General features: G+C 35.3%; 1 protein-coding gene across 4 annotated transcripts in view; it reads right to left on the minus strand.

Moving 5' to 3' along the window:
- Positions 1-301: 301 nt before the first annotated feature.
- Positions 302-25,668, minus strand: part of PCDH9 (protocadherin 9) — a 671,446-nt gene continuing 646,079 nt past the window's right edge. For all 4 annotated transcript variants that reach the window (XM_054271758.1, XM_054271756.1, XM_054271757.1 and 1 more), the window contains one exon: positions 302-3,598. In XM_054271758.1, the coding sequence (XP_054127733.1) occupies positions 3,225-3,598 (374 nt within the window). In that variant the 3' untranslated portion in view covers positions 302-3,224. The remainder of the gene's footprint in view (positions 3,599-25,668) is intronic.

A 25,668-nucleotide genomic window follows, 5' to 3' on the forward strand; every position in this document is an offset into this window, starting at 1 on the left:
ACTGATTGAGTCAACCAAATGGTTGCAAATGAATGACACTTACTAAATGCATGTTTAGGGCCAAATTTAAATTCTGTGGAAACATCTGGGAAATTTTAATTTAGCTTAAATGGAATTAGGATGCAGTTCTCAGTGCTGCAGATATTTCCTTCCTTCCTTCCTTCCTTCCTTCCTTCCTTCCTTCCTTCCTTCCTTCCTTCCTTCCTTCCTTCCTTCCGCCACTTCCTTCCGCCACTTCCTTTCGCCACTTCCTTCCGCCACTTCCTTCCTTCCTTCCGCCACTTCCTTCCGCTATTTCCCTCCTTCCTTCCCTCCTTCCTTCCCTCCTTCCCTCCTGTCTCTTTCTCTCTTGCTCTCTTTTTTCTTTCTTTCTCAACTTTCTATTTCTCCCATCTTTTTTATTTAATAACATTTTCAAAGCTGGATAAGGTCATAAAATTCTAAAATTGCACAAAATTTGAGATAATTAGATAAGAAAATTTTCACCTGCTAGCAATTGAAACCAATTTGTTTTAGCTCCTCCTGCACAGGTTGATAATAGGACAAAGTATTGAAGGTAGGAACAGACTATAGTTCTCTTTTTGCATCAACAATCACTTAATTTATTTTCTGACCATGATAGAAATATTTTCAAATCTATTCTGTTTAAAAAGGCATTTGCAATTTAAACAGTTTGGGGCTACTTGGGTTTTCAAATAATTTTTGCATTTCTGTTTTTTATATAGAACTCAGTGCATCTCTACTTTGAAACTCAGCATGTTCAAAAATAGGTACTCATATTGATATGTATTTTTCAAGGTTGTTCAGCATTTTCTTTTGTTTTGTTTGTTTTTTACCTGTGCTGCAAAAAAATTATTATGCAACTACTCAAATTTTCCTTGTAGGAAAGAATTTACTGTATTTTGATATGACTTACTTCTACTCTCAAAATAAAGCTGAAAGTGTGGCAGGTGCTGTATTTCCTATATGCTACTCCTGTACTTTTACAGAGATTCATGCAAGGATGCTAATTCCACATGCCTATGTAGGCCTAACAAATGTGGGCTAGATTCTGTCATCCTTGAACTGAGTAAATAAAACTTTACTCAAGTCAAATAACTAATTTTTAACAAGTGCCTACTTACACAGGAATGCCAGAATATAGCCCTCAGGTTTTATCATTTGCTGTATACTCCAGTCCTACACATATAGATAGATATGAACTTAATGGACCATGGTATGCTTCAAAAAATAACTCAGAAATTCAGAATGAAGCAAAGAAACAAATCAACCAACAATAACAGAAGGAAAGAGAAATTAACAGGAATAAAGTCCCTTAGGAATCTGCCCAAGAACTAACACAACACAATCAGAAATTCAGAACATTTATTGCAAAAGCTGAATAACTAAATAATGTTGAACTGGCAAAGCAGTAACAAGGATAACTGGTTAGATATTTATTCTGTCAAAGTCATCAAACACCCCTCACAAACTGACATTGGCAATAAGCAATGCACCCCTAACCCATTTTTAAGCCTTTTTTACTGTGGAGATAAAAATAAAAGTGAACTGCTATATACAAAAGAATAAAGAATGAAAAAAAAGATTCTGGTTTTTTGTTAAAAATAAAATCACCTTCAGATTAGCTAAATTTGTTACTTTAAGACTGATGTTTCACTGTGGCATAAGTAACTTGCTTTTTTTCTGTAAGGACTTTTTTGCATGCTATTTATTTGTGTAAATCATCCTTCATGCCTTAACAAAAACCATCTAAAAATGTTTTGGATTTGGATTTGCTTTGCGTGCAACTTAGATCTTACTAACATTAGGAGTCACTCTGCTGATTTGACTGAGGTGACATGATACTGGTACCTGCCAGGCATTGACCAACTATGATAACAAACAGCTAAACAGCAATAATTAGAGATTTAACCCTTTAGTTCCCCCAACTAGCCTACCAGGAGAATGCTCTGTTACATCATGAAGGCACAACACATTAAATATTCTGTGGCTATGGTCTAAAAACACTCGTGTTACTACAACGTTAACGCAGATGAAGATCAACACAAATGCTGCTGTTTCAGCAATACAAACTGTCTTAGATATAGACACACACCTGCCCAACTGGAAAAACATTATTATTGTATTTTGCTCCTGCAGAATTTCCCCCACGTATTTCAGCTGGGATCAACATCAGCTACCACTCATTAAATGATGGACTATAACTAATTTGATCAAGGATCCCAAACAAATAGCCTTCTCCCTTGCCCACCACCACACATTTAAATATTCTTCTGTTTTGCAATTTCCCTGTTTTATGAAACAGAATGGAAATTAAACAAAAAATTGCTAAGTTTTTAAGCCCTTACACCAGTCCTTTCATTTCTTAATATTCAAAAAAAAATTGGAAAAAAATAAGAAATTCTAACTGAATGCTGGCATCATTCGCTACTACATAGAAAAAAGGGTTTTTTCCTTTTCTACAAACAACCTTTCTTCCTACCCTATCACTTTTTTCACTTTTAATACAAGTGGCTTGAGTTTCTTGGAACATTGTGTGTCAGACAGACTACTAACACAGAAACACCATCACTGAAAATAAAAGCAAAACAAGAAAGCAAATGAAAGAAATTAAAAAGCAACTGTGAAACACAGAAATATGCTACAGTATCTTTTCAAGTGAACATTATAAGTACACAAAAATCGTAAGTAATAATTGTTGCTATTTACAAGTATTTGAACGCTGATTGACTTACAAGTGTCCACTAACATTGTTAATAGCACAATAGGTTTAATGTTTACAGCTTCAATTGTTTGCAATATGATCTCAAGTATAACAGTCCCAGCATAGATCAATGACAACAAAAGCACAATTTTCTAACTGGATATGCTTTTCAATCTTTGCAATCCACTGAGCTTTCGCACTCTCTCACTCTCCAAATGCATCTTCTTTTGTTCATAGAGCAGCAGTCCAGGGTCAAAAAACAAACAAAAAAGTATAGTTTCAAACTGGAGAGATCTCTGCAGACTTTAATCATGTCTATTTAACAAAACCACACAACTAGTAGAAACACTCTTTCCTGTTGCAGGACATCATACCTTCCACGGTGCTAACATAAAGATATGCATATCTCTGCTAGGTGAAGCATAGTTCTAGAGGTCTACCCAGTACATAAAGCTCTGACACACACATAGTATTAGCAAGTCTAAGTAAGCTAAAGTCATTGGTCCAAAGTAACCATTTCTTATAGCTGGTGCTCCTTCGGACTCTCCACAGATCCTGGGGCCTGTTTATAAGACTTCAAGTTGGCCAAAGGAATGTCAGTGATGTGGTTGCCAGTGTTGAAATGGCCCTCACTGGAACCATACTGCTTTCGATCATTGAACTGGTTTCTGTTGCTATCTTCTTTCCAGGTCCTGGTCAAGGTGTGTCCATTAACTAGTTTGTCCTTCTTAACCCATTCCTTCTGAGGTGCAAAGGTGGAGAGAGGAGACTTTGGCTGTTGGTATGGGCCCAAGCTAGGAGGCATCCAACAGTTGTCTGAGTGACCCAAAACCAGGCATTCTTGAGTACACATCTCTGTAGCTTCAGCTAATCCTCGCGGACCAAGAGGCCCATCTGTAGAAGACAAACAGAAAAAGAAAAAAGGGGGAGAAAGGGGGGAAAAAAAAAAGACATAATATTAGATTTTGATGTTTGTCATTAAACAAATGTAAACATATATAAACAATATACATATACCTCAGGAGAAAACTGACAATGATCCCGCAACCAAATATTATGCTGGTAAATTCTACATACATTTTCATTCTGTTAGAGATTAGTTGCTTTGTAGGGCGTATACTCCCTGTATATGGTACCTGCCTAGTTTCCAGAAGTGGAGAAACAGTTCAATTGTCCCTATGCTATTGATCTCGGATCCCACTACGGATAAACTTAACTCCTTTATTCTAAGTCATATCAAAAAAATAGAGCTAGGTAAGTGAAAACGGCCAAGGAAGTAAACTTACCCTTACAGATTCTGAGTGAGAATTAATGCTTTTTAGGGCCTGTTATTTGGATGTATTCTGTTCTGCTTTCAATTCAATTTACTCCTGAAGAACCTTGGTGAATTAACAGCCTACTGCAAACTGAGAAACATCTGTACTATCCAAAACCAGGATTGCCCAAAGGAATGTGCTGTACACAGGATTATTCTAATATTTACTGCTTTACAAACACAGCTTGAGGCACAGTTCTAGGTATCTACCCAGTGGATGCACACTCCAATGTATAGTCTCAAAAAGTAAGAGACAAGTTAAATTTTCTTGATTTACTATGAAACCAGTAAGCAATTCAGAACATTGCATCGGGAGAGAGAACAAAATCTGTAACTTTTCTGACCATTCAACACATCTCAGATGCTACACAGATACAACCGTAAAAGTCAAGGGGAAAAAAAATTCTTACGTTAATCTGGCACCTCAAAAATAAATGTTCTCATAATTCTTTGTAAGCTAGAAATATAAGACCACAGGAGACAGAAATGAAGGTTGTTGAAGTACTATGCATATTAAATATCTACCTAACTTTTCACACACTGTTGAGGACACAGCGGGCCAGCTGCAGGCCTCTCGCAATCAAGCAGACAGGTCACCCATGCCTTCAGCAACACTAAATTCCTCTCAGTCTTACTGCATTTTTAAATTAATTTGCTCATCTGCTCAGGCTGGTTGTATGAGAAAGGGCAAGCCAGGAAAAAGGCAGAAAAATCACTTTGTCTATTTTTGTTAGATATTTCTCAGTATCCGGGATATTCTTTGCCAGAAGTCATTGCTGTGTTGTAATTTTGAGCAAGAATTTTGAGATGTGTTTTTTTGACTTCAGACTGAATCAGTGGGCTAGTAGTGAAAACATTTGAAGAGTTAAGGAGACATATTTCCTTGATTAACTAGCCCACTGACAGGAAGGAAATTATAGATTGATTTTTGAGAAAGAACATTAGCAAGTAGGCATGAATAGCAAAGTTACTAATCAGAAGAAAAATGTCAGCAATGTATCAGGAGAAAAAAGTGCATCTTAATAATAATCTAATTGAGACTCAAAATGATAAGTGAAGACAGTCTAACAAAGATTTCTCTGTTAAAATGCCAAAGAATATTTTTGTTCTCTTGTACTCCGTGCATATACAATAAATTACGCTTACTAACATCTTTTTCTGAACACTGAAATTAAATCAATTAATTTAATGGAAACTCCTATTCATTTCCAACTGCTTTTAAACACAGATATAAAAAAAAGAAAACATCAGGCGTATTTCCACATGTTATATTAGTAATTAGCTAATCTTCTTATCTCTGAGCAACAACTCTTTTTGAATAACTAGAGAATATGGGGTCCTCTGTCGATGTGACAGTATAAAATAAGCAATAATAAAAGTTGCTACTGAATTCCCCACATAAGAAAGTGTCCTACTGCTGAAAACTAGAACATGAAAAATGTATAGAATCAATGCTTCCTTCCATTTAGATCAATACAAGGTGATACAATTAAACCAAAATCATTAGGAAAAAAGAAAAAAAAGCAACTGTAAAGTAGGATCTAAGTAGAGATTTCAATGAGAACCATGAACCACAATTCTAAAATGAGACCTGAAAGAGAGGTGGTTTTTTTCTTTTTTTTTCTATAAAACTCTTGTGATCCTGTATTATGAAGTTCTAACCAAACTGAGGCAGGTATTTAGAGAGAAATAAATCCAAACCAAAACAATTATAAGTAAAGAAAGGACTCACAGTACATTATTCACTTTTCCAAAAATTAATCCACATGTTAAAAGCTGACTTCTAATTTTTTTTTTAGCTGCCAACTAAAGTTCAGTTTTAATTAGTTTTTTTCCCATTTCAGAGGAAAAAAAAGTGAGAAGTGGCAGAACTATTTTCAACCTGCCTACTCTCCCAGTAAACTACTATTTTATTGAACAGGAAAGAAAAGAAAAGTTTTGCAGACATTAGAACTTTCAAAATACAAAAAAGGCATTTTGCCACAGAATTACACTTTTCAAGGACGGTGCATACACTCTTCGAATCTGCAGTGGAAAAAAAAAATGACAGGAGAGCCTTCAGTATGATAGTTCTGAGGTTTTCTGTTTAGTTAAATAAATTTCAAGAGATAAGACTATCAATTCCATTTAAAAATTGAGCAATAAGCTGGTTTTACTTAAGAATAAATATGCACGTGGCCTTATAAGCTACATGAAAAACTCTTTGGAAGATTTACTTAATGTATTTTGCTTTCTGTAGTAACAGTGGTAGGCAGCTAATGCTGTTCAACTTGGAATGAATTTTAAGCATCCTTTGCTTTAGCCATCTCTAAGCTGATAGACTTTCTGGAGAGCACTGGAATTTTCAGATATCTGCAGCTACTGTGAGCAGCAGACAGGAATGGTGTAACAATGCTGAGATGATTGCCAGTGCAAGAATTGTTCCTTGGGTGTTTTTTAGTTTAACAAAATACCACTGTCCAACTTAGACCTGGAAAATTAATTGTTGTGTGAGAGTCTTGCCCCGATCAACCTTCCCCGTGCAGAGATGTCAATCAAAGGCAAGACCATGCAGTCCTTATAGCAGCCAATTACAATTTTGATATGGATGTTGGTCACACCAAGTGACAGCTGTAGACAGACTGAGACATTCTCCTTTTTGGGAGAGGATTGGGAATCTCAGGGAACACCTGAAGGACACTTCTTTTAGCAGGATAACTGTTCAAACAGCTGTGAGGTATGTTACAGTCTGCACACACCTCTACATATGCCTGTATGTAAGAATGCCCAGAATCGAGAAGAGGTTCAGACTCCTACTGAAAGATGTATGCCTATTATCCAGTCCTCTGCCTCATGCCTTCCAATCTGTAAAATGCAGGGAATATTTACTTGCCTTACTAAAATACTGCGAGGTTTAAGTTTACAAAATGCCTTTCAATGCTTCATCTAATATAAAACTAAGAATTATATTTTTATTCACTTTTGGTTTGAGCCATCACAAGAGAAAAAGAAATCCACAAAGTGATTTTTTTTTTGGAAATGCAAATTGTTAGAATAATATATTTTACTCTTAAGCTACTAAAGGGAATGGTCATGCTTACTTTTTGAGGAAAAAGGCAGCTTCATTCATAACGTGTGGTGCCTGCCATAGTAATCTCCAGTTAAGGCCTTTAGATAAACCATAATTGCTTGGTAAATATTGTTGCTAATAATGGTGATAATCATGATTTAGGGGATTCTACAAATTTTCTACAGTGAGATAAAAGAACAAGATGAAAAGGAAAAAAGAAAGGATCTCACCTACAAAAAAGAAAAAGAAGACTGCTTTCACAATTAGGTTTTTGAGTTTCTGTTTTATTATATTCTCAATCAAAAAATTTGTTCTTTTCTAAGACTCTTTATCATTCAGGTTGCTATTTAGCAGCATAAAGTGTAATGATCATGAGCAATATGATAAGAGAGAGATCTTCCGGGGATAGTGTGACTGAAGAGTTGGCTGCTATGTATTGAGAAAGCCATAATGTTGCCTTAATGGTAATTATCTTTCTCCTCCACCGCAGCTGAACAATAGTTTTCACCCAATTTTCTAAAGTTGTTTCATTACCACATACAATGACACCACTTAAAAACCTGTTCCTGCTGCTTTAATTTTATAAGTGCATTAATTTGTTTCCTTTCTCTTCACAAGAATGTCACTGCAATTTCTATACCAAGCTTTTCCATGCTGAAGTACTTTATTGATATATGGGGGATTTTTTTTCAAAGTATTTGTTCTCTGAACAATCCATAATCCGTGCGGCTGGTTATCAGTCTTGGCTGCTTGAATATATAATGACACAAGTGCTGATAAAACTGTACAAGCCATCTGTCTCTGGAGTTAAATGTTTTGAAAGCAAACACAAAAGTGCATAACAAACACTCCTTTAAATTGTCTTTGTAAATATTTATATCAGATCTTACCCCAAAATGCTTTTTTGTTGTTATTTTATTCTGTTAATAGCTGTCAAGCAGATGCATGACTTGCCTACTCAAAAGCAGACAGGTGTAAGAAGGGAAATAGTGTATGCCACTCGAGAGCTGGTCATACCCTAATGCTGGAATTTCTGTGTGGTCTTTTATCTCTTTTTATTATACCCAGAAGCTAAACAGCTATTTCATTGATTAACTTACTGCTGCAATTAGCAACTAGCTTCTGGTGTGATGACCAGCTGCTTTTCAACCTGCTTCTTTAAAACTCTCTTGCTTACAGCCAGAAAATTCATTCTTCATTTCTGAAAGAGTTGAGGCCACAAGATTATTTCCACTTAGTGAGACTTTTTGGTCTCAAGCAAAATGAATAGGTACTCTTTGCCTGAGGGTGCTAACCTGAAGTACAGTGGATTTGAACACAGCCACAGTTGTGTTTTAGACAATCATATTTATTTAACATTTCATATTGCATCTTAAAATGAAAAAGAAAACAACAGCAACGTTTTCAGCTCTATTTATCCCCAAATACAGAAAGGTTTTGGGGTTTTTTTGAGCTTTCATGGGCCACTTTACTAAATGACCTTCTCTGAGACCTCATGACTTTACAGCCTTCCCCACATATGGAATATTCATGGAACTGAAATGACATTATTCCATTTCACACAGCTTTTAAAACTAGTCATATATTAAACATAAAAACTGGAAAAAAGTTTATAGTTATGAAGATTCTTTTGCCTTTTTTTGCTCTTAAGCATCAAACAAATAAATGGGGAACACTGTTCTTTATTTCTAGTCTGTTAAAAAAATATTCCAAGACTAAAAAATCACACACATGCTGTGTAGGGTGTGCTTCTTTGCCATTATTAATTAAAAGAAACATTCAGTGTCTATTAAAAATATATATTTTTAGTGACTTATTCCATGGTCATTCTACCTGGCACAGTCAATTCACATTCCATCCTCAAATTACCTTGTTCAAAGGTCCCTGGATTCCTCCTATCACTGCTACCAGTTTTGGTAGACTTATCAGTACCACCTTCTACCCTGCTGCTTCTCTCTTGCTTTCTTGGTGTTCCATCCTCTGTACTAAGGTACAGATCAAGAAACCCCCGCTACTCTCTGCTCCTTGTCTTGGCTGAAACTTCTCTTTCATCAAGGCTGAAATAAATAACACTGTAAGGTTAGCTTATATCTGCATTACTTAGCAGAGATTAGCTGTGAGAATCCTTAATTAGCACAATGAGAGGAGGGGCAGGAAGCAGGGGAAGAAGGGGTGTGTGGGAGGGACTGCCCAGGATACAGAAAAGCAGGAACAAAAGTATTTTCTGAAAAGGCGGGAAAACCTTGCACAGTATGATATTCTACATTATTCTGTGAAATATTTAAGTGATCCAGATGGGTTCTATACCATGTACATGACTCTGTACAAAAACTCTGCATGACTTTGATTCCTTGGGCAGCTAAATTTTGAAGGCAACAATATTCAACTGTTTGAAATTTTGTTTCTAACCAGTTGTGGGATGACTGAAGTTTCATCATATCTATATCTTTTCAGAGCTAAGAAAGTGAACAAAGTAGAAGTTAAGACAGTACTCTGCATTTATCTCAAGTTCCTTTCCCCTACACCTTCTCTATCATAAAATTTATAATGAACAGCAGTTACTTTATTATATTTTTTTTTCTGATGCATTTACTAGAAATTCAATACCATTACTACTTACAAGGTACAGCTCCATCAGTAGTGGCTCTACTGTAAGGATGCTCTTTTTACCTGACCCTACTTTCTGTTCCTATTTACAACTACTATTTCTGCATTGACATGCATGTACATAAACCTCTGCTTTTCCATGTGTGCATGGTCAGAAAGTACACATGTAATTCCTGTGTCTGCTAAGCTTGTAAGGTACTAGGGGCCAATTTTACTTAGTGCTGCCTAGTCTTTAACAACAAACAGACATATGAACCAGCATGAAGCCTGTGACCATTCTGCAGGCAAGTTGCAACAATCTGAAATCACAAGGGCACGCTCCTTGCAACAAGGGTGTGGGAAGATGCCACAGGAGGTGTCACAAAGTGCCGTGGTCTGGAGTGGTGTTGAGCTGCAACTGACAGCTCAAACCTGAATGATTCTTCACTGGTCATAAAAATCCAGCTCCATTACTTATCATGGGTTGCATATTGCCTATATTCGGATTTTATGCCAATACTTATTTTTATTTTTTAACTTAACTGGGTGAAACTTTACAATTTATTGTTAAAAAAAAAAAAAGAAGTAAAAAGTGTGTTCACTAGATAATCTAGTGGTTCTTTCTGGTCTAAAAAATCTATGTATCAGCAACCATTAACATAAAGCTACATTTTGTATAAGCTTTCATTGACAAATGAAGCCAATTCTAGCATACCCTTTAGAAATACAGAAGATACAAAATAATATCTGGGATTTTTATTCTGACTTAATAAATTCTGTCATTAAAAACAAACAAACAAGTGAATAAACAAACAAACAAAGACACACAAATGACTGCAATTTGTATTCTTAGCTGAAGTGTCACATTGTGGATGCAGACAGTCACCTTGCAGGAAGAGCAGGAGAAAAGAAATGCAAACAGTATTTGGCAAAAGAAAACCCGTTTGTTAACAAATAAATAAAGATTAAAAGCTTTACCCATCTCTCATACAGATTTCATTCTTTGGGCACAGATGAAAAGTCAACATTTGCAAATGGAGATAGTCCAAATTCAACAATACATGGGCAGCCAGAACAGCAGATTCTCTCCCTGAGAGGATATTGTTATTTAGACAGACTTTATGGCACACAAAGAGCAGACAGCATATCTTTATAAATTTGCAACCATCTTCAGCATGGCATGGAACTCATCCATCTTTTCGTCTGCTCAAGCTACTCCTCTGAAGAATGCTATCTCTTCTAATTTTATTTCCTCAAAATTGGCAGTTTTTTCCTGCCATACATTTAATTTTAGCAGGACAATCTAATGCATAAGAACTCCTCAGAGGATTCAAATGAACCTTTTAAATTTGATTGTATCACTTAATGAGACCAGTGTTCAAATATTTGGAATACTATTATTTTCAGCATTTATCTTTTTCATTACGTAGCTCTTCATTTTGCTGCCTAAAAAAAGTCTTTGTTCCCAAAAGGTGATGATGGATGGTGATAATAAAATATTCATAAAGCATCCCATGGTCACAATAATTTACTATCTTTTTTCTCACACACCTAAATATTTATGATACTTGATCAAAATATTTTGTTGAATTGATTTACAGGCAACATGTTGAGACAGCACTGCTTTTGACATGGCCACATTTTCTGATCTATTAATATGCCCCAAACATGAACCTGCTGTCAGTCTAAAAAAACTGAAGTCTCTATTTGTAAGATTCAGTCAACTGTTTAACATAAAATCAAATTTTGGTTAGTAATTTCTATAAATTCTCTTTGAGAAGAGGTCGGATTCAATGTGGAAAAAGGTAGTCAAAATAAGAACTGGCAGAATGTTGTGAAACTGAGCTGAACAATGGTTATTCCTACTCTGCACAGCGTTGTGCTGTTTTTAGATGCCTGGCCATTAACTAATTTACAGCAGGAAAAAACAAAACCATTCAGGTTGAATTTAATTTCATTTTTTATGATTGTTAAAAAGGGCTAAAATAATTTGTTTTCCTGATTATTTTCTAACTTACAGTAAAATCCTGACCTTCAGACTTGTTATAAATACCTATCCTGGCTCCCGGAGCACAGGCATGGTAACCTGAGATATATTAAAAAAAGGATATTGACTTTATTGAGCAATAACTGAATAAAGGTAAAATTCATAATCATCATCATCTACATATATATATGATGAATTGTTCTGCTAAATTATATATGATTTTTTAATTTGTATATCTATATATTTTTTATTTTATCTTTTATATGTATTTCTGTCCATTGATAAATAAGGAATCTGTGTATGACAGCTGGGACTTATTTCCTAAGTATTATATTCCTAGCATTAGATTGACCTGTGTAAAGCAGAATGTGTCAAAATAAACATTTCCATTTAAACATTAATTTAAGGGAAGGGAAGGGAAGGGAAGGGAAGGGAAGGGAAGGGAAGGGAAGGGAAGGGAAGAGAAGGGAAAAAGTGATTACCTCCAAGGAATTCAAGGGGGAAAATCAGACAATATCAAAAAGCTGCAAGCTTGTTATACTCAAGAAAACAGCTCATCTAAGGACAATGAAAATGAACATTTATGCTATGGTGTTTAAAACACACTGTCAATTAAGAAATATAATTAAGACTATTTTTGCATAAAAGTATAAATTCATTCTGTAATTAAGTTAATTACAACTATCTCAATAAACATTCAATTTAGGTTGAAATGCATCTTTTACTGAATCCCTATTTCTAAAGTATGCTTCTTGCCACTTGTGTGTTTTTGTATTTTCCTTCAGTAAAAATCAGACCAAAGTCAGATTTTGCTTAAACTGAATTTGTTGCAAATTTGTGGCAGATGCCTTATGCATACATGTTATTATGTAAATAAGTAGTTTAACTGATTTGAAAATTTGAAGTACATTTCTCTTAGCAGAATTTGGACCTAAATCTGGATACTTGTCCCCCTAACTTAAGCCTCTTGACTCCGAATAATTGAAAAATGTGACAGGAAAAAGTGCTTAAATAATAACAAATTAAGCTTAAATAGTAAGCTTGATTATATTGTTGATTTTGTCTTCCCTTCTACACAAAAATATATCCTTGATAAATATCACAGGACACAGATGTCAGAGATGTCATTAAACTAATCCAGAGACAAAAGCACCATTTCCTAATTCTGTTTGTATAACAGCATCTCATTTAGATAATTTTGTAAAATTCAGCTCAGTGCCAGCTGAGTTGTCAGAACTGCAGGCATATTACACAGAGAATACTAGAAAGTGCTTTCTTTTATTATGTCTGAGCTATACCCATGCTACAATTTCTTCTATTTCTTTAAAAACTATGTTCATTTACATCATTTTTCAGAAGAGATATCTATAAGTCTCTTAATAAGCTCATATAGTTTACAGTCAAACTCCCATTAAACAAATGTTCCTGAGTCAAAAAGCTTGCATTTTATTAAACCATGCTTGAAAATTAACCTGTGCTGCATTTAGTTATTGCATTCAATGTGCTGAAAATTAACATGGAAGCAACATCTGTATGCAGTAAATACTTTTGGTTAGTGATACAATCCAGTTTGGATGTTTAGAAAGAGCTGTACTTCCAAGCTTCCAAATCTCACATGGAAGACTGCAGAAAAAATTATCTTTGTGATTCTGAAGAAGAATTCAAATAATATTTCACATGAATTATGAATCCACATTTAACGGAGGAAATGTTAGTTTTTGATAACCTAATTTTGTCTTCTTCTTATTTGATGAAATATCTCTGCAAACGAACCCTTCTAAACATGTAACACCTCTTTTTTTTTATTTTATTTTATTTATTCATGCAAGCAGAGCTTTAAAGTAGGCTACTTTAAATTGCATTCAAATCTAAGTACAACATAAAGGGATTGTCTGAAATTAGTGCACAAAATGCACATAGAGTAGGTCTAAACTAACACATTTAAAGGAATATTCTGGATGTTATCTCCATTCTGGATGTTATCTCCAGATGCCTGGACTTTTTTTAAGAGAATATTATAATTTTGTTTTATTTTTGAATAGGTTAAAATGGATTAAGCAAGATGCTTGAAGAAAAATTGTTACTATGAGCATAGACCATGAACATTTACACACACAACAAGCTACAAGTTCTTTATATTCTCCTTTATGCCTGTACACAGTCTGGTTTCTCAAGCATTAAAAAAATCATGGGTTCATATATAAAGAAAATTTTGGGAAGGAACATGCCAAGAAAAACAGTTTGATTTCCTCAAACCACTGCGTTTTTATAATACCCAAAGACAAAATGGAAGCCTTGCTTACCTCCAGAGAATTCATTTTGTTGTTATAAAATGTGGCTAGAAAGAGATATTTCTTGTCCAGTCACATAAGAATCTGACAATTTCTATGACATGAGAGTTGTGAATACTTGGCAATACACTGCATCTATTTTCTTGGTTCCAGTTTTAGATGTAAAAGTAAACTGGTTTTATTTTCCACAGGGTAACAATAAATTAAGAAAAAAAAAAAACCAAACATGCGTGATATAATCTTGAACTCAAAATTAATGATGTATAATATAGGCTTATCAGTTTCAAGGTTCTGAAAATAATGGGCAGTATGAACACATTTGTGTTTATTGAACTTGTAGAAATAAAAACATATGAAGCAAATGAACAACCTGAGAGAAATAATATATTTTTCTTCTTGTATTATAAAAAAGAAACAAACAAAAAGCTGATTTACCAAAAGGGGAAAAGCAGTCACTAGATTTAGCTCACTTAACATTTCCATTCACCTCCCTGACAGGAATGGCAGTGCAGATGTTAATTACTGTTCATAGAATGTCTTGTCAAAACACCTAAGAATTATTGTTCTGTTAATGACTTTGTCCTGTGCTTGGGTTCAATGGCTGATTTCAGACCAAGAACAACTGAAAAGGATCACTGACACTTGGTTAGGACACCCTGTCTTTCCCTGTAAACACCTGCAAATAATGCATGGCTTTGTGCCAACAATTTAGCTTTGGAAGAGAAACTATTATAAAACTGTATTCATGAGGGAAATAACAGTTAATTTTAAGATGATTATTACCCTTGTATCAAGTGAGTTATTTAATGGCAACTTTGGAGGCAGCGAGTTTTTTAAAAGCAATGTCAAATGCTTAAAATCATGATGAGCTGAGATACCAGAATTCTTTACTGATAGACAAAAGGATGTATTTCAGGTCAATGTATTTAGTGGGACAGCAGAGACAGGGAGCTGTTTTCCCACACATTCATTGGTCACATACATCCTCCCATTTGAAATAGGCTGGAGTTTTGCTACTGTCTTCATTGGGTGTAAAACTTGGTCTTCTGTAACTACAGAACATAAAATGAATTTTACAGGTAGGTCTGATTTAGGAAAGGATGCACTAAAGGAAACAGACCAATTCCCTTGTGATCTGCAAGCCATTTCTTAAGCATTTAGTTTACCTACATACTATACCAATTCTTCCTTTTCAAGTTCCCCAGCTCAGGATTCTACTTTTATTCCAAGCTGTCCCTTTATAGTTGTGCTGACTGTCTTTTTTTTTACATGTTTTCAACTCAGTTCTCATCTGTATTCCTGTATTTTTTTTCAAAAAAAACCCATTCCTCTCACCATCTTCTCAGATGCCTGGATGACAAATCCTTCTCCTATAAATTTATATCACTGAATGTAGTTAAGAGATTTCACTCTAAATGAGTGATGGGGCATCTTCTTATAATTAATTGAGGTATAAAACTTAAGGTTATTAAAGACAGAATGCTAGGTAAAGTCGGATTAATTCCAACCTGTGGTTCAGCTTTAGAAACATTCATCTGGAAGTGTTCAAGAAGCATCTGGATGTGACATTTGGGGATATGGTTTAGAGGGGATTATGGTAGTGCCAGTTTGATGGCTGGACTAGATGATCTTGAATATTTCTTCCAGCCTTGATGGTCCTGTGATCTGAACCAATTGTGAGAAAATGTCTTGCATATTTGCTGCTTAAAGGATCAAGGTGGTTGCTACTGAGAAGACAAAGATAGCACTGAAATAAAATTTTAAATGTTTGTGATGTATATACCTACATGGGAATCACAGGTACATGTATTTTCTAATTCCTCCTTTTGATTAACAGATATCCTGTTCATCTTGTCAGTTGGTCTAGTCAATAAAATATAGTAAATCACCAAACTTAATGTACAGAAATGAATCTGAACAGCTCTTGCAATTACACTGCTTTGAGTAAAACTCCCTTAAAAACAATGAGAAGTTATAGCACCCATTATGTACACAGCTTCATTGTAGATAGCTAGATTTAGCATTTGAATCTGGAGCTATGTCTCACCTTTGGCTTTCCCATAACACTTCATCACTTTGATCTTTTAATGTGTATACACAGATTAGGAAATGTTCCTTAAACAGTTAATTTGTTCCTTAAAACTAATTGCTGCATCAAAAACCTGAGACTTTTTACTTGCAAAATTAATACCTTTGAGCTGTGTCACTTGTGAGTGGATTCCATCTGGACAGAGCCTCTATTCTACCAAGGCTTTCAGATCATTCTCAAAGCACATGATGAGGCTTTTTTTTTTTTTTTTTCTTTTTTGGCTTTGCTGCATTGTGATACAAAAAATAGAATGGAATTTCATTTCTGAATTTCACTTTCAGAATATTTCAGATATCACTCACCATAGCAGTATGGATTTTTGCAGTATTAAGGGGCCAAAGCTTTAGCTGTAGGACAGTGGGCCAGGCCAACAAAACTGAAAAAGGAACAACTGAAAGTTCCACTGAAGCTAATAGAATTTTTGAGTGCAAGGTGAGAGGAGAAACCCTTCACAAAAGTTTGAAAAGATTGATTACATTGTAATTTATCTTTGGTCCCCCATTCAGGCATTAAGTGCTAGCAGTATTCCTGATTATAATGGAAAATTTTGTTCCCTGCTGTGGGGAGAAAAATAGCACTGAAAGCAAAACACACCTGGCAGACACCTTGAATATAGAACTTTTTATTAAGCACTGCATTTTTTCTTTGTTAATTAATCTATTTCACAGTCTCAGGTAATCACTTTGCAACTTCTCAGTAGCCTGACTTTCAAAGGAACTTTATGCTCTGTCAATTTCTATACCTGTGTTGTCAAAGAGCATGGGAATAACATAAAACTCTTGGTAAATTGTCCAGTGCTGTCTTGCACCTGCCTTTCCTAGAAGGCAGTTGCATTAAAAGCATTCTTTGTTCTAAATGTGCATTGAGAATGTATTCTCTGTGTCTCTTTGCTTAGTTTTTGTCTTAGCAAACCTTTGGAGTCTTACTATATTACAGCTAAAAGATGGAGTTAGTGAGATCTCCTTGTTGACAAGGCTGATTAAGTAAGACTGCAACACTTGTTTGCACAAATGCCCCCTCAGCATGGGCTGCAGCAGGCACAGCACCAACTAGAAGCAGTTGCTTAAAATCAAGCTAACTCTGTTGCATGTCACCTAAGGTTTTTGGTCCGTGCTTTCTGTACTTTTGTCTGGCACCTGCTGTAGTAAATGGGAGGCATTAACTACAGACAAATGGGCAAAATAAATCGGAGGGAAAATTCACATTCAACACCAACCCATTTTAAAAATAAATGATGTACAGAATAAGCGCTGCCTATCTGGAGTGTCATAAATATATACCGAAACTTGGAGGGGAGAAAAGCAGGCACAAGTTTCCACAAATCCATAAGAATTGATCTGGAAGAATAAAACAGAACTAAAAGGAAAAGTATAACACCATGAAAACTGATAAATGGGGAATTCTGACACAAATATTTTAAGAATGGTAGATACCAATAAATAATTGGTAAATTATTTAATTTTTAGAATCAAAGGAAATTGAGTCAATATCATCTCTCTGGACTTCAGCAGAGCACATGATGAAGTTCCATATAGTAAATTATTTTAGTTTAGAAAGAATATAGGCTAATGGAACCTGTAGGTTGATTCAAAGAGGGAAGAGATGGAGGTGGAGAGACATCCCACATAATTCAATATCAGAAATAATCCTGAATATTTTCAGTAATGCTCTTAATATAGACTTATAGGGAAAGGGCTAATGCAATGCGTTTCTGACATAAAACTGGAAAGTACTTTCAGTGAAAACCAAATTGTTGGAAGAATTAAAGAAAGAAAAAAAAAAAAAAGCAGGAATGTTTCAGGTTAGAGAAGACTAGGAGATTTTAGCTTTTCTCATCTAGAAGAATAAACCCAGACAGATTAAAAGGTGAAAACTATAGATAAACAAATAGAGACATTAAATGACTTTGTAAAGTAAGAGAAAGTGTTGTCATGAGAATAAATCTCACCACACAGTGTCTATGATAAGACACTACTGGACTCCACCTCAACATTTAGATTCTTATATTATCCCACAATAAAACCAGTAGACTTTATTTTGCAAATTATTGGAAGTTTGTAGTCTTGTATTTAATTGCCTAATGTCTGACTACAGTCAAGGTATCTGATGTACAATAGAAGCTTGTGCAGCAATAAATTATTAAGAAACTATAGTCACAATGTGACTATATTTACAGATATATATACAGATACCTTGTGCAGCAATAAAGTATTAAGAAATTATAGTCCCAATGTACTGTTTCTAATACAAGATAGGTAAAAGTATTTATAATTCCTTACAAAGAGAATTTGCAGCATTAAGGATAAGAAGTTTTAGCAAGGTGAGATATTTCAGTATGAATGCTGCTGAAAAATCTCATCTAGTAAAGGAAGGTACTAGAAGAAGGAACAATCTGATGAAATACTGGCATTTCTAACTGAAGAACACCTTTCAGCAAATCAACTAAATTCTTTAAACAGGCTCTTTCACAATGTGATTTTTCTGACTCCTCTAGGTTTTACTTTACGATGAGATGAATTGTGCCCTGGAAGTGTCTACCTCTCCCTGCTGACCACTAAATTACCAAAGTGCCAGGTTCAGGTGTATACATGGGATCCTCAGCTTCTACAGCTGAAGCAACAGAAGACAGATCTTTCAAGATATCTCTTAAATCCAAGACAATGTTTACATGTTTTCAACTCAGGAGTGTCATTTGGTTCCTCTGTGTCTTTATGCTCATCTATAAAATGAAGATAATAGAATTTCCATACCTTACAGGGTAACACATGGGATTGTGGATTACATAGCTCTCTAATACCATGGCAATGGATGCCCTATAATACTCAGGCCTATTCTAGACTGTTAAATGAGGAAGCCAAGAAGAACAAAAAGTAAAACTTGCAGATTCATTTATTTGCAGAGAGACCCATTTGATACCTCCCTGAAGCAATGCACCATTGAAAGATGGGATTCCTGTAAAGCATCCTCTTAACCATAACACTAAGAGCAATGTTTTTGAAAGAGGTGGTATCCCTCCCTCCTAAATAAGAGAATTCAGACTGAATATGTGTTTCTCTTTTGTCACAAGCTGGTCCATTTGTCTCATAACTTTTGCCCTAGGATTGCTGTCAGAATCATCCTTATATTTCAGCCAGAGCTTACAGATCTCCAGTGGGAAAATGCCTTTTTATTGTAAGGATAAATTTGCATTCACCCAGAATTCCCTGGGATAAAGGTTTTTTTTAAATCACATTGATTTAGAGAAACGTAGAGGCCTTGTTTATTTAAAATCAAGTATATGAATATTTTGACAGCAATAGTAGAAGACATAAAGAGAAGGCAAGCATTCAAAGTTGCTACTAATAAAAAAAAAAAAAGAAAAAAGAAAAAATTCCCCCTGTTACATTGTTTGGAGCTAATGGCTGTTGATGGAATTTGAAGAGTGCAGAGAAGGAGGTACAAAGAAGTACTTGTCAATAGTAAGAACAACAGCCCTATATTTGCAATCCAGTGTTTAAAGCCAAAATAGACATTCTTTTCTCTGTTTGATCTCAGGAAAAGCTATCTGCAGCTCACAGGCCCAAATTTGAGTCTTCTTATATCACTCAAAAGAAGTACTGAGATAACTGCGCTAGAGATGACAGACTAGTAACCCCTCTAGCAAGCCAGACCGGTGGGGGGGTGTCATGTTTTTTTGTATCTGGGCTGAAAGCACTCTTCCTACTTAGAAATGCTCTCTTTTGTTCTCCCTGGTGCCTGAAATTCATTCTCAAGAGATATGAAAAGTTGAAATTCATCTCATAGAAAAAAAAGGTGTCTTCAATTTCCATAGGAACAAAGAATCACAAAACAAATGTAAATCCTTTCCTCTTTTTATTTTCTCTCAAGGCAGAACTGCTCACAGACATCATAAACCTAATCCCCAGCTGTATCAGCTGTTACAGCAGCACTAAAGTCAGAGATTGTCACCCCCAGAATCTGTCCCTGTAAGAGAGACATAAGAACAAGCCAATACTATTCAATATCAGCCATGTAAAAAACAGTGAAATAAGGTCTGTTCACTTGTAAATATAAATTTGTAGCAAACATTATTGCTAACCAGACTAATGTCAGGACAAGAAAGAAAAAATTATGTCTTACTGCCCTATTGTATTTTAATTGGAAAATTTTCTTTCTTTCAAAGGATTTGCACAGCGTTTTACTTGTTATAGTAATTTACAACTCTAAATAACTCAAACCATATTATTCAAACCATATCCTGAAATATCAAAACCAGAGCTCCTAATCTTAAAATCTAGTAACATTATCAATTGAAAGATATCACTTTAGTTCAGTTTGGCAATTCTCCTATTCAAAAACAAAACTTCCATGAGAGCAAACATATCGCTAAAAACAGTGCAATGGCAAGCTTTCAGAGTTTAATTTTCAGTGGGCAATCTAAGAGACTGTCCTAGTAATGGCTTTCATTTGCAATGGCAAAGATCATTCAAATCTAATTGTCAAGTTCCTATTAACATACAATTCTAGCTTTAAAATAATGCCTATGATCTTTGTATTTTTACATGGGGCTAAGGATCCTCTGTTCTACTCTATTAACCCCATTAGTTTTGATATCGTGTTTCCTCTTGGAAACTCTCTATTACACAGAAAAATTGTAAAACCCACTTTCTTGTCCCGAAGTTCCCCTTCTGACCTCATCTCTTGACCACAAACAAATAATATGAGCAAATAATAAACACGATGCCCAACACCCATCGGAAAATGAGTTATGCAGGCACAGTGGTGCCACATGGTAATTTGCACTGTGAGCATGTGGGTCTGAGACCAGAACCCCACAGACAATCTCTCTTCAGAGCCTTCTCCACCACTGACTGATTTGGGCAAAGAGGGAATTTTCTCAGCAATGGATTTCCATATGGTTTTGTGCTTCACATGGCATATTGCTCCTGATTACAGTTCGCTTAAGTTTTGGAAGCTTAAGTGTAAAAGACAAACAGGTCTTGAAAACTTAGAAGTCTTTGGCTTTGATAGACTTCTGAACTGTTACTGCATAAGACAGTTACAATTTCCCTTGTACTGTAAGTACTTTACTGCTTGAGGTACTTGTACAAAGAGACAGCAAAAAGCATTGATGACTTTGTTAATTATTTTCCTTCTCAAGCATCCTACTCTTGGGTCACTGAGAAAGGAGCAACAGGAAAAGCGGCTTTTGCCTCATCTACACAGTAGACATATTATTGAAATTAGGAGTGATGCAAGCTTTTAGTGACTAGCTTACAGCAGAGCAAAGTAAATGGAATAGAAGACAAAAGATAAAAGAACCGTCACACACAACCCTTGCAAGTTCTGGTAAAGCTATTCTGCGAACACAGTTAAAGAACATCTGAGACAAAAGCAATAAAAGTGTCTTTCAACTCTGATAATAGGGATGCTGTTTCTTAGGCATAGCCACACAGTAAGCCTATAGAGCTCTCTCTGTATTTGCTCATCAGTCCAAAGCCCCAGACATATAAACTCTCTTAGCTGGATTGTCTAAGAGGCAAGTCATTCCTTTTTTCATCTTTGTAATCAAAAGAGTTTGCTTTCCTTTTAATTTTTCTAAAGTTTTATAATATTTACAAAAAAGAAGGATGGACTCTAAAATTTTTACTGGGTTTTGTCAGTTTTTTATAGAATATTTGCTTAGAATTTGATCCTGATTGACAGATAATTTACTGAATCAATCATGTTAAAAACTCTGGATAAATCAATAGAATAAAAAACCAAAAACAAACAGATGAAAAAACCCCTCATGCATCTTTAACTGCTCTGCTAGTCTGCCAAATTTTTCTTTTTTTTCTTTTCAACATGTAGAAATAACTAAAATCTTCTACTCCCAATGAAAGAAATAGAATAGAGAGCCTGATGTATTATAATTTTACTTACAATTTTACTTTTTTCAACATGTGGAAACATGACATGCAGTCACACAAAATATTTTTTCACTAAATATACTAGAAGTCTGTAATTCTTTTTTTTAATGAAAAGACTCTTTTTCTGGATAAGTAACATATCAACAAGAAAAAATGTATAACTTTTGCTTCCTTGAAAGTCTGTGTGTGAATAACATACTCTCTGTACAATCCAAATGCATGAAGAGAAACACTATATGGAAATATAACTGCAAGGAATTAAAAAAAAAACCAGTTTATTTAGGCTAATTTCCAGATCATAGTCACATATAAACTTTTGGGAGATGTAAAAGGTGCATTATTATTTTCAAATAAAAAATATTCAAGACACTGTAGGCCATTCTTCAGAGTATCCATTTTATGTGTGATCAAAATTAAAAAAAAAAATCTCACAGCTACACGTGCAAAAACGTGCCAAATATGTCACCCAAATAATTCATTAACAGTAAGCTGATTAACACAACACATTTTATTTCAGAGTAAAATGCAAAGCCTGTTATGGCAAAACAATTTAGGCTTACAGGATTGTATTGAGCCCTGTTATGCTTGACCATGCTAATGCAGCTGGTTTTATTTCAGAAGCACTGGGGAGGGAAGCATGGAATCATTATTAATTATATAAATATTAAGGCCACACAACTGGCTCTATGACTGTTTTCAAATGGCAGCATCTGCAAATTCAGCCTGTAATAAACACTAATGCATCCACAGACGAGAGTACTGACACATGAATGGGATGCTTTGTCAGACTTGCATAAAAATGTAGATGAACTGCAATGAAAGAACACCAAGGAATTCAAAGGGTTTCTTGATTGCCTTCTTTAAAATGCCAAGAACTTAAGCTGGCCTTTCTTATCTTCCTCTACATGCATGTGACACTTTAGGAGGCCTTTCTTATTGTACTATAATTCAGTAATTGTTCCAGCTCTGTGCACCATGCCTTCCTTCCAAAGGGCAGCATGAGATATATAATTCTGGTAATGAACAGCTGCATAATGTAAGGGTAGAACTAGCAGGGACCTGTTCCTTATTTTTGTTTTCTTAGCAGTTGCCTGGGTGTTCCAAGGCTATTTAGGAATACAATCCTTTGTCTGCCTTATTTCTCTTATATAGATGATATATGTTGGAACTTGGTACTGTTCCAGAACACAGATTTTATCAACTGAAGTTGCAGAGCAAGCTTTCCTCTCATTTTGCTTCAAAGGGCAGCAGTACAGAACTAGTATGAGGTAATTTTTTTTCCCCAGCCATGAGCATCCTCTGTTCTAACATGCAGACTTTTTCAAACCCTGAGCCATCCCCTTTGCAAAGCATAGACTAAAACACAGAGCTATCAAAGGCATTTCCACACAACATTTCTCTCACCAAGGCTAATCTTCCAAATGTTAAAAAGGTCCAGGCAGCTAGGCCCTACAAGATGAAGGCTGCATGCTGATTAATCGGCTGCTTTTTTATTCTGTTCTGGCAAGTGTTCCCTATCTGTAAATAAAAGGTTTACCCTGGATTTCCTGTAAACTAAGGAACAGAAGGCATCTTTGGATCAGACTCATAAAGCAACAAAGCCTTCTGCTGTCACATCCGCAGGGGTAGGTTGTTTGTACTATCACAAATATCCTTTCAGGTGTCCTGGGGAGAATGAGCTAACCTATCACAAACATACTTCCAACATAAGAAAATTACATGGTAACCACAAAGTCACCTCGTTATTAATTACATTCTTTGGCTTCCCACAGCACTTTAATTGTTGCTTGCTTCAGGAGACCCATCTGCAATTTGTGTCATTGCAGAAGTTCAGGTTGGTTCACGATGCGTAGCTCAGTGTAGCACAAGTCCCTCAAAGAAACACTGTCATATTAAAGACAAATACATTTATTTATGTCTCACAGTGCTGGCTTTCTATTCAGATGGTAAATAGGTAGTGTGAAAGAGATGTGACAGACTCAAGAAGACTAGAAATTGTCTGCAAACTGGCAGCCACTGTGGTTCACTGACAACCAGAATTACTTTCAGGCAGTTTGGCACATCTCCATTTGTCACACTTAAAAGCTTGAGCCAAAGTTATCCAATTAATACAGAGCACAGTATTTCTCCCTCCTCAAAGCTGAAGCAGAAATAGAAATGTTTCAGATTCACAGTGCGGATCATGCTACCTATACATCACAAAGGGGTATAAAACAGTTATAAGTAAAACATACATAACTTAACTCCCATCACACCCTCTTGGCTGCCATTCACCTCAGGTTGTCTTCTATGCTGTGCATACCATCTCTGTACCATTTATTCCAGACAATGATTTCTCATGTAGACTGAATCCCTTCTGCTGTAAATCACGCAAACAGCTAGCACAAATATTTGGTGAATATAAAAAGTATCAGGGAATAAGCTTTTGAAATATCTATCTAGGCCAAGAAAGGGAAACGGTTCCCTCCCCCAGCAAGATTTCGAAGGCAAGGTGAAGGTTGCTTATTTTGAAAGTAGAAGACCCTTCATGAATCAGTATCGGTTTTTGACATTATTATATGCCCATCCATCACTGCACAGCAATAACCACTGTATCTTGTGCTGTGACCCAATGCTGCTTTATATATGATTTTATTTGAATTACTGCTACTGCAGTCATGAGGGTCAGCTTTATACAGCTCTCGTATGGATGAAATTTTTCATTGAACCACAGGATTTCCTTGGAGAATTTCCACTGTCCCTAAATTTACAGAACTCCTCTTTTATCCAGATGAGCTTGTGGTGTTCAAAGAAGAGAAAAAAATCAACTCTTTCAAATACTATGAATGCTAATCAAAAAGATCTGTGAAGTGCTTCTCTAGATTCCCTAAGGTCAATTTAGGTATTTAAGATAGACAAAAGGAAGGCTACACTCATGGCAATCTATAATCAAAAGATTTGAAATTCTTGCATTTTTCAAAGTAACTGGTTATACAGATCTTTTTAAGAAGCAAAGATGAAATCACAGGGGTTAAATAATGAACAAAGAATGAGAATGGCACTTTTCCTACTCTCTGCTATTTGAAGAAAGTTGCATCTGGCCCCCTTCTTTGCTTGTCCCCTTTGAAACTTTCATGAAAAACTGATTTAAAATTCTGAGATTCTTATCTGTTACTGCCTATTCCCAGTCAAAAACTGATATTGAACTTAAATTGGTGAGAACTAACATTTTTTCAAGTTTAGTGGAGTAAATAATATCACAATTCTTGCTTTTAGTTGCCAACTAACCTATTATATCATAATTCTTTCTGCTTAATGCCATGATATTTTTTAATGCAAACTCCAGTAATAAATATAGAAAATTAGATGTTTGCTAGTGAGGATATTTCAGACCAAATTTTAAAACTAATCACTGGAATATATTCTGGATTTCAGATACTTTTCCGCTGAATTTTTCCCAAATAATTTACTCTGCTATATTCTGCTAAAAATTCACATTTGAATTGTTATTCTACCTATAAAAATGTATAGCTTTACTTTTTTGTTGTTTTATTCACAATGTTGATGAGTGGAGGAATCGTTTCTAGCATTAGCTTGCTTTCTACATCACTGATATGTGCACTTTGCTATGGAGAAATTTCAATTAATTAGCCTTTATGAATCACTTGATGACATTTTTTATATGAGAGAAATGAGTGGGATTGGAAAGAGGTGTAACTGCATGCCAAGACATACACATGTTTCTAACAGTGATTATTTTAGGGTTGGGATTTTTTT

This window comes from Melozone crissalis, unplaced genomic scaffold (genome assembly GCF_028551555.1).
Source record: "Melozone crissalis strain CALT ecotype California unplaced genomic scaffold, PUWL_Pcris_2 ptg000013l_1, whole genome shotgun sequence".
In the NCBI taxonomy this organism is placed as follows: domain Eukaryota; kingdom Metazoa; phylum Chordata; class Aves; order Passeriformes; family Passerellidae; genus Melozone; species Melozone crissalis.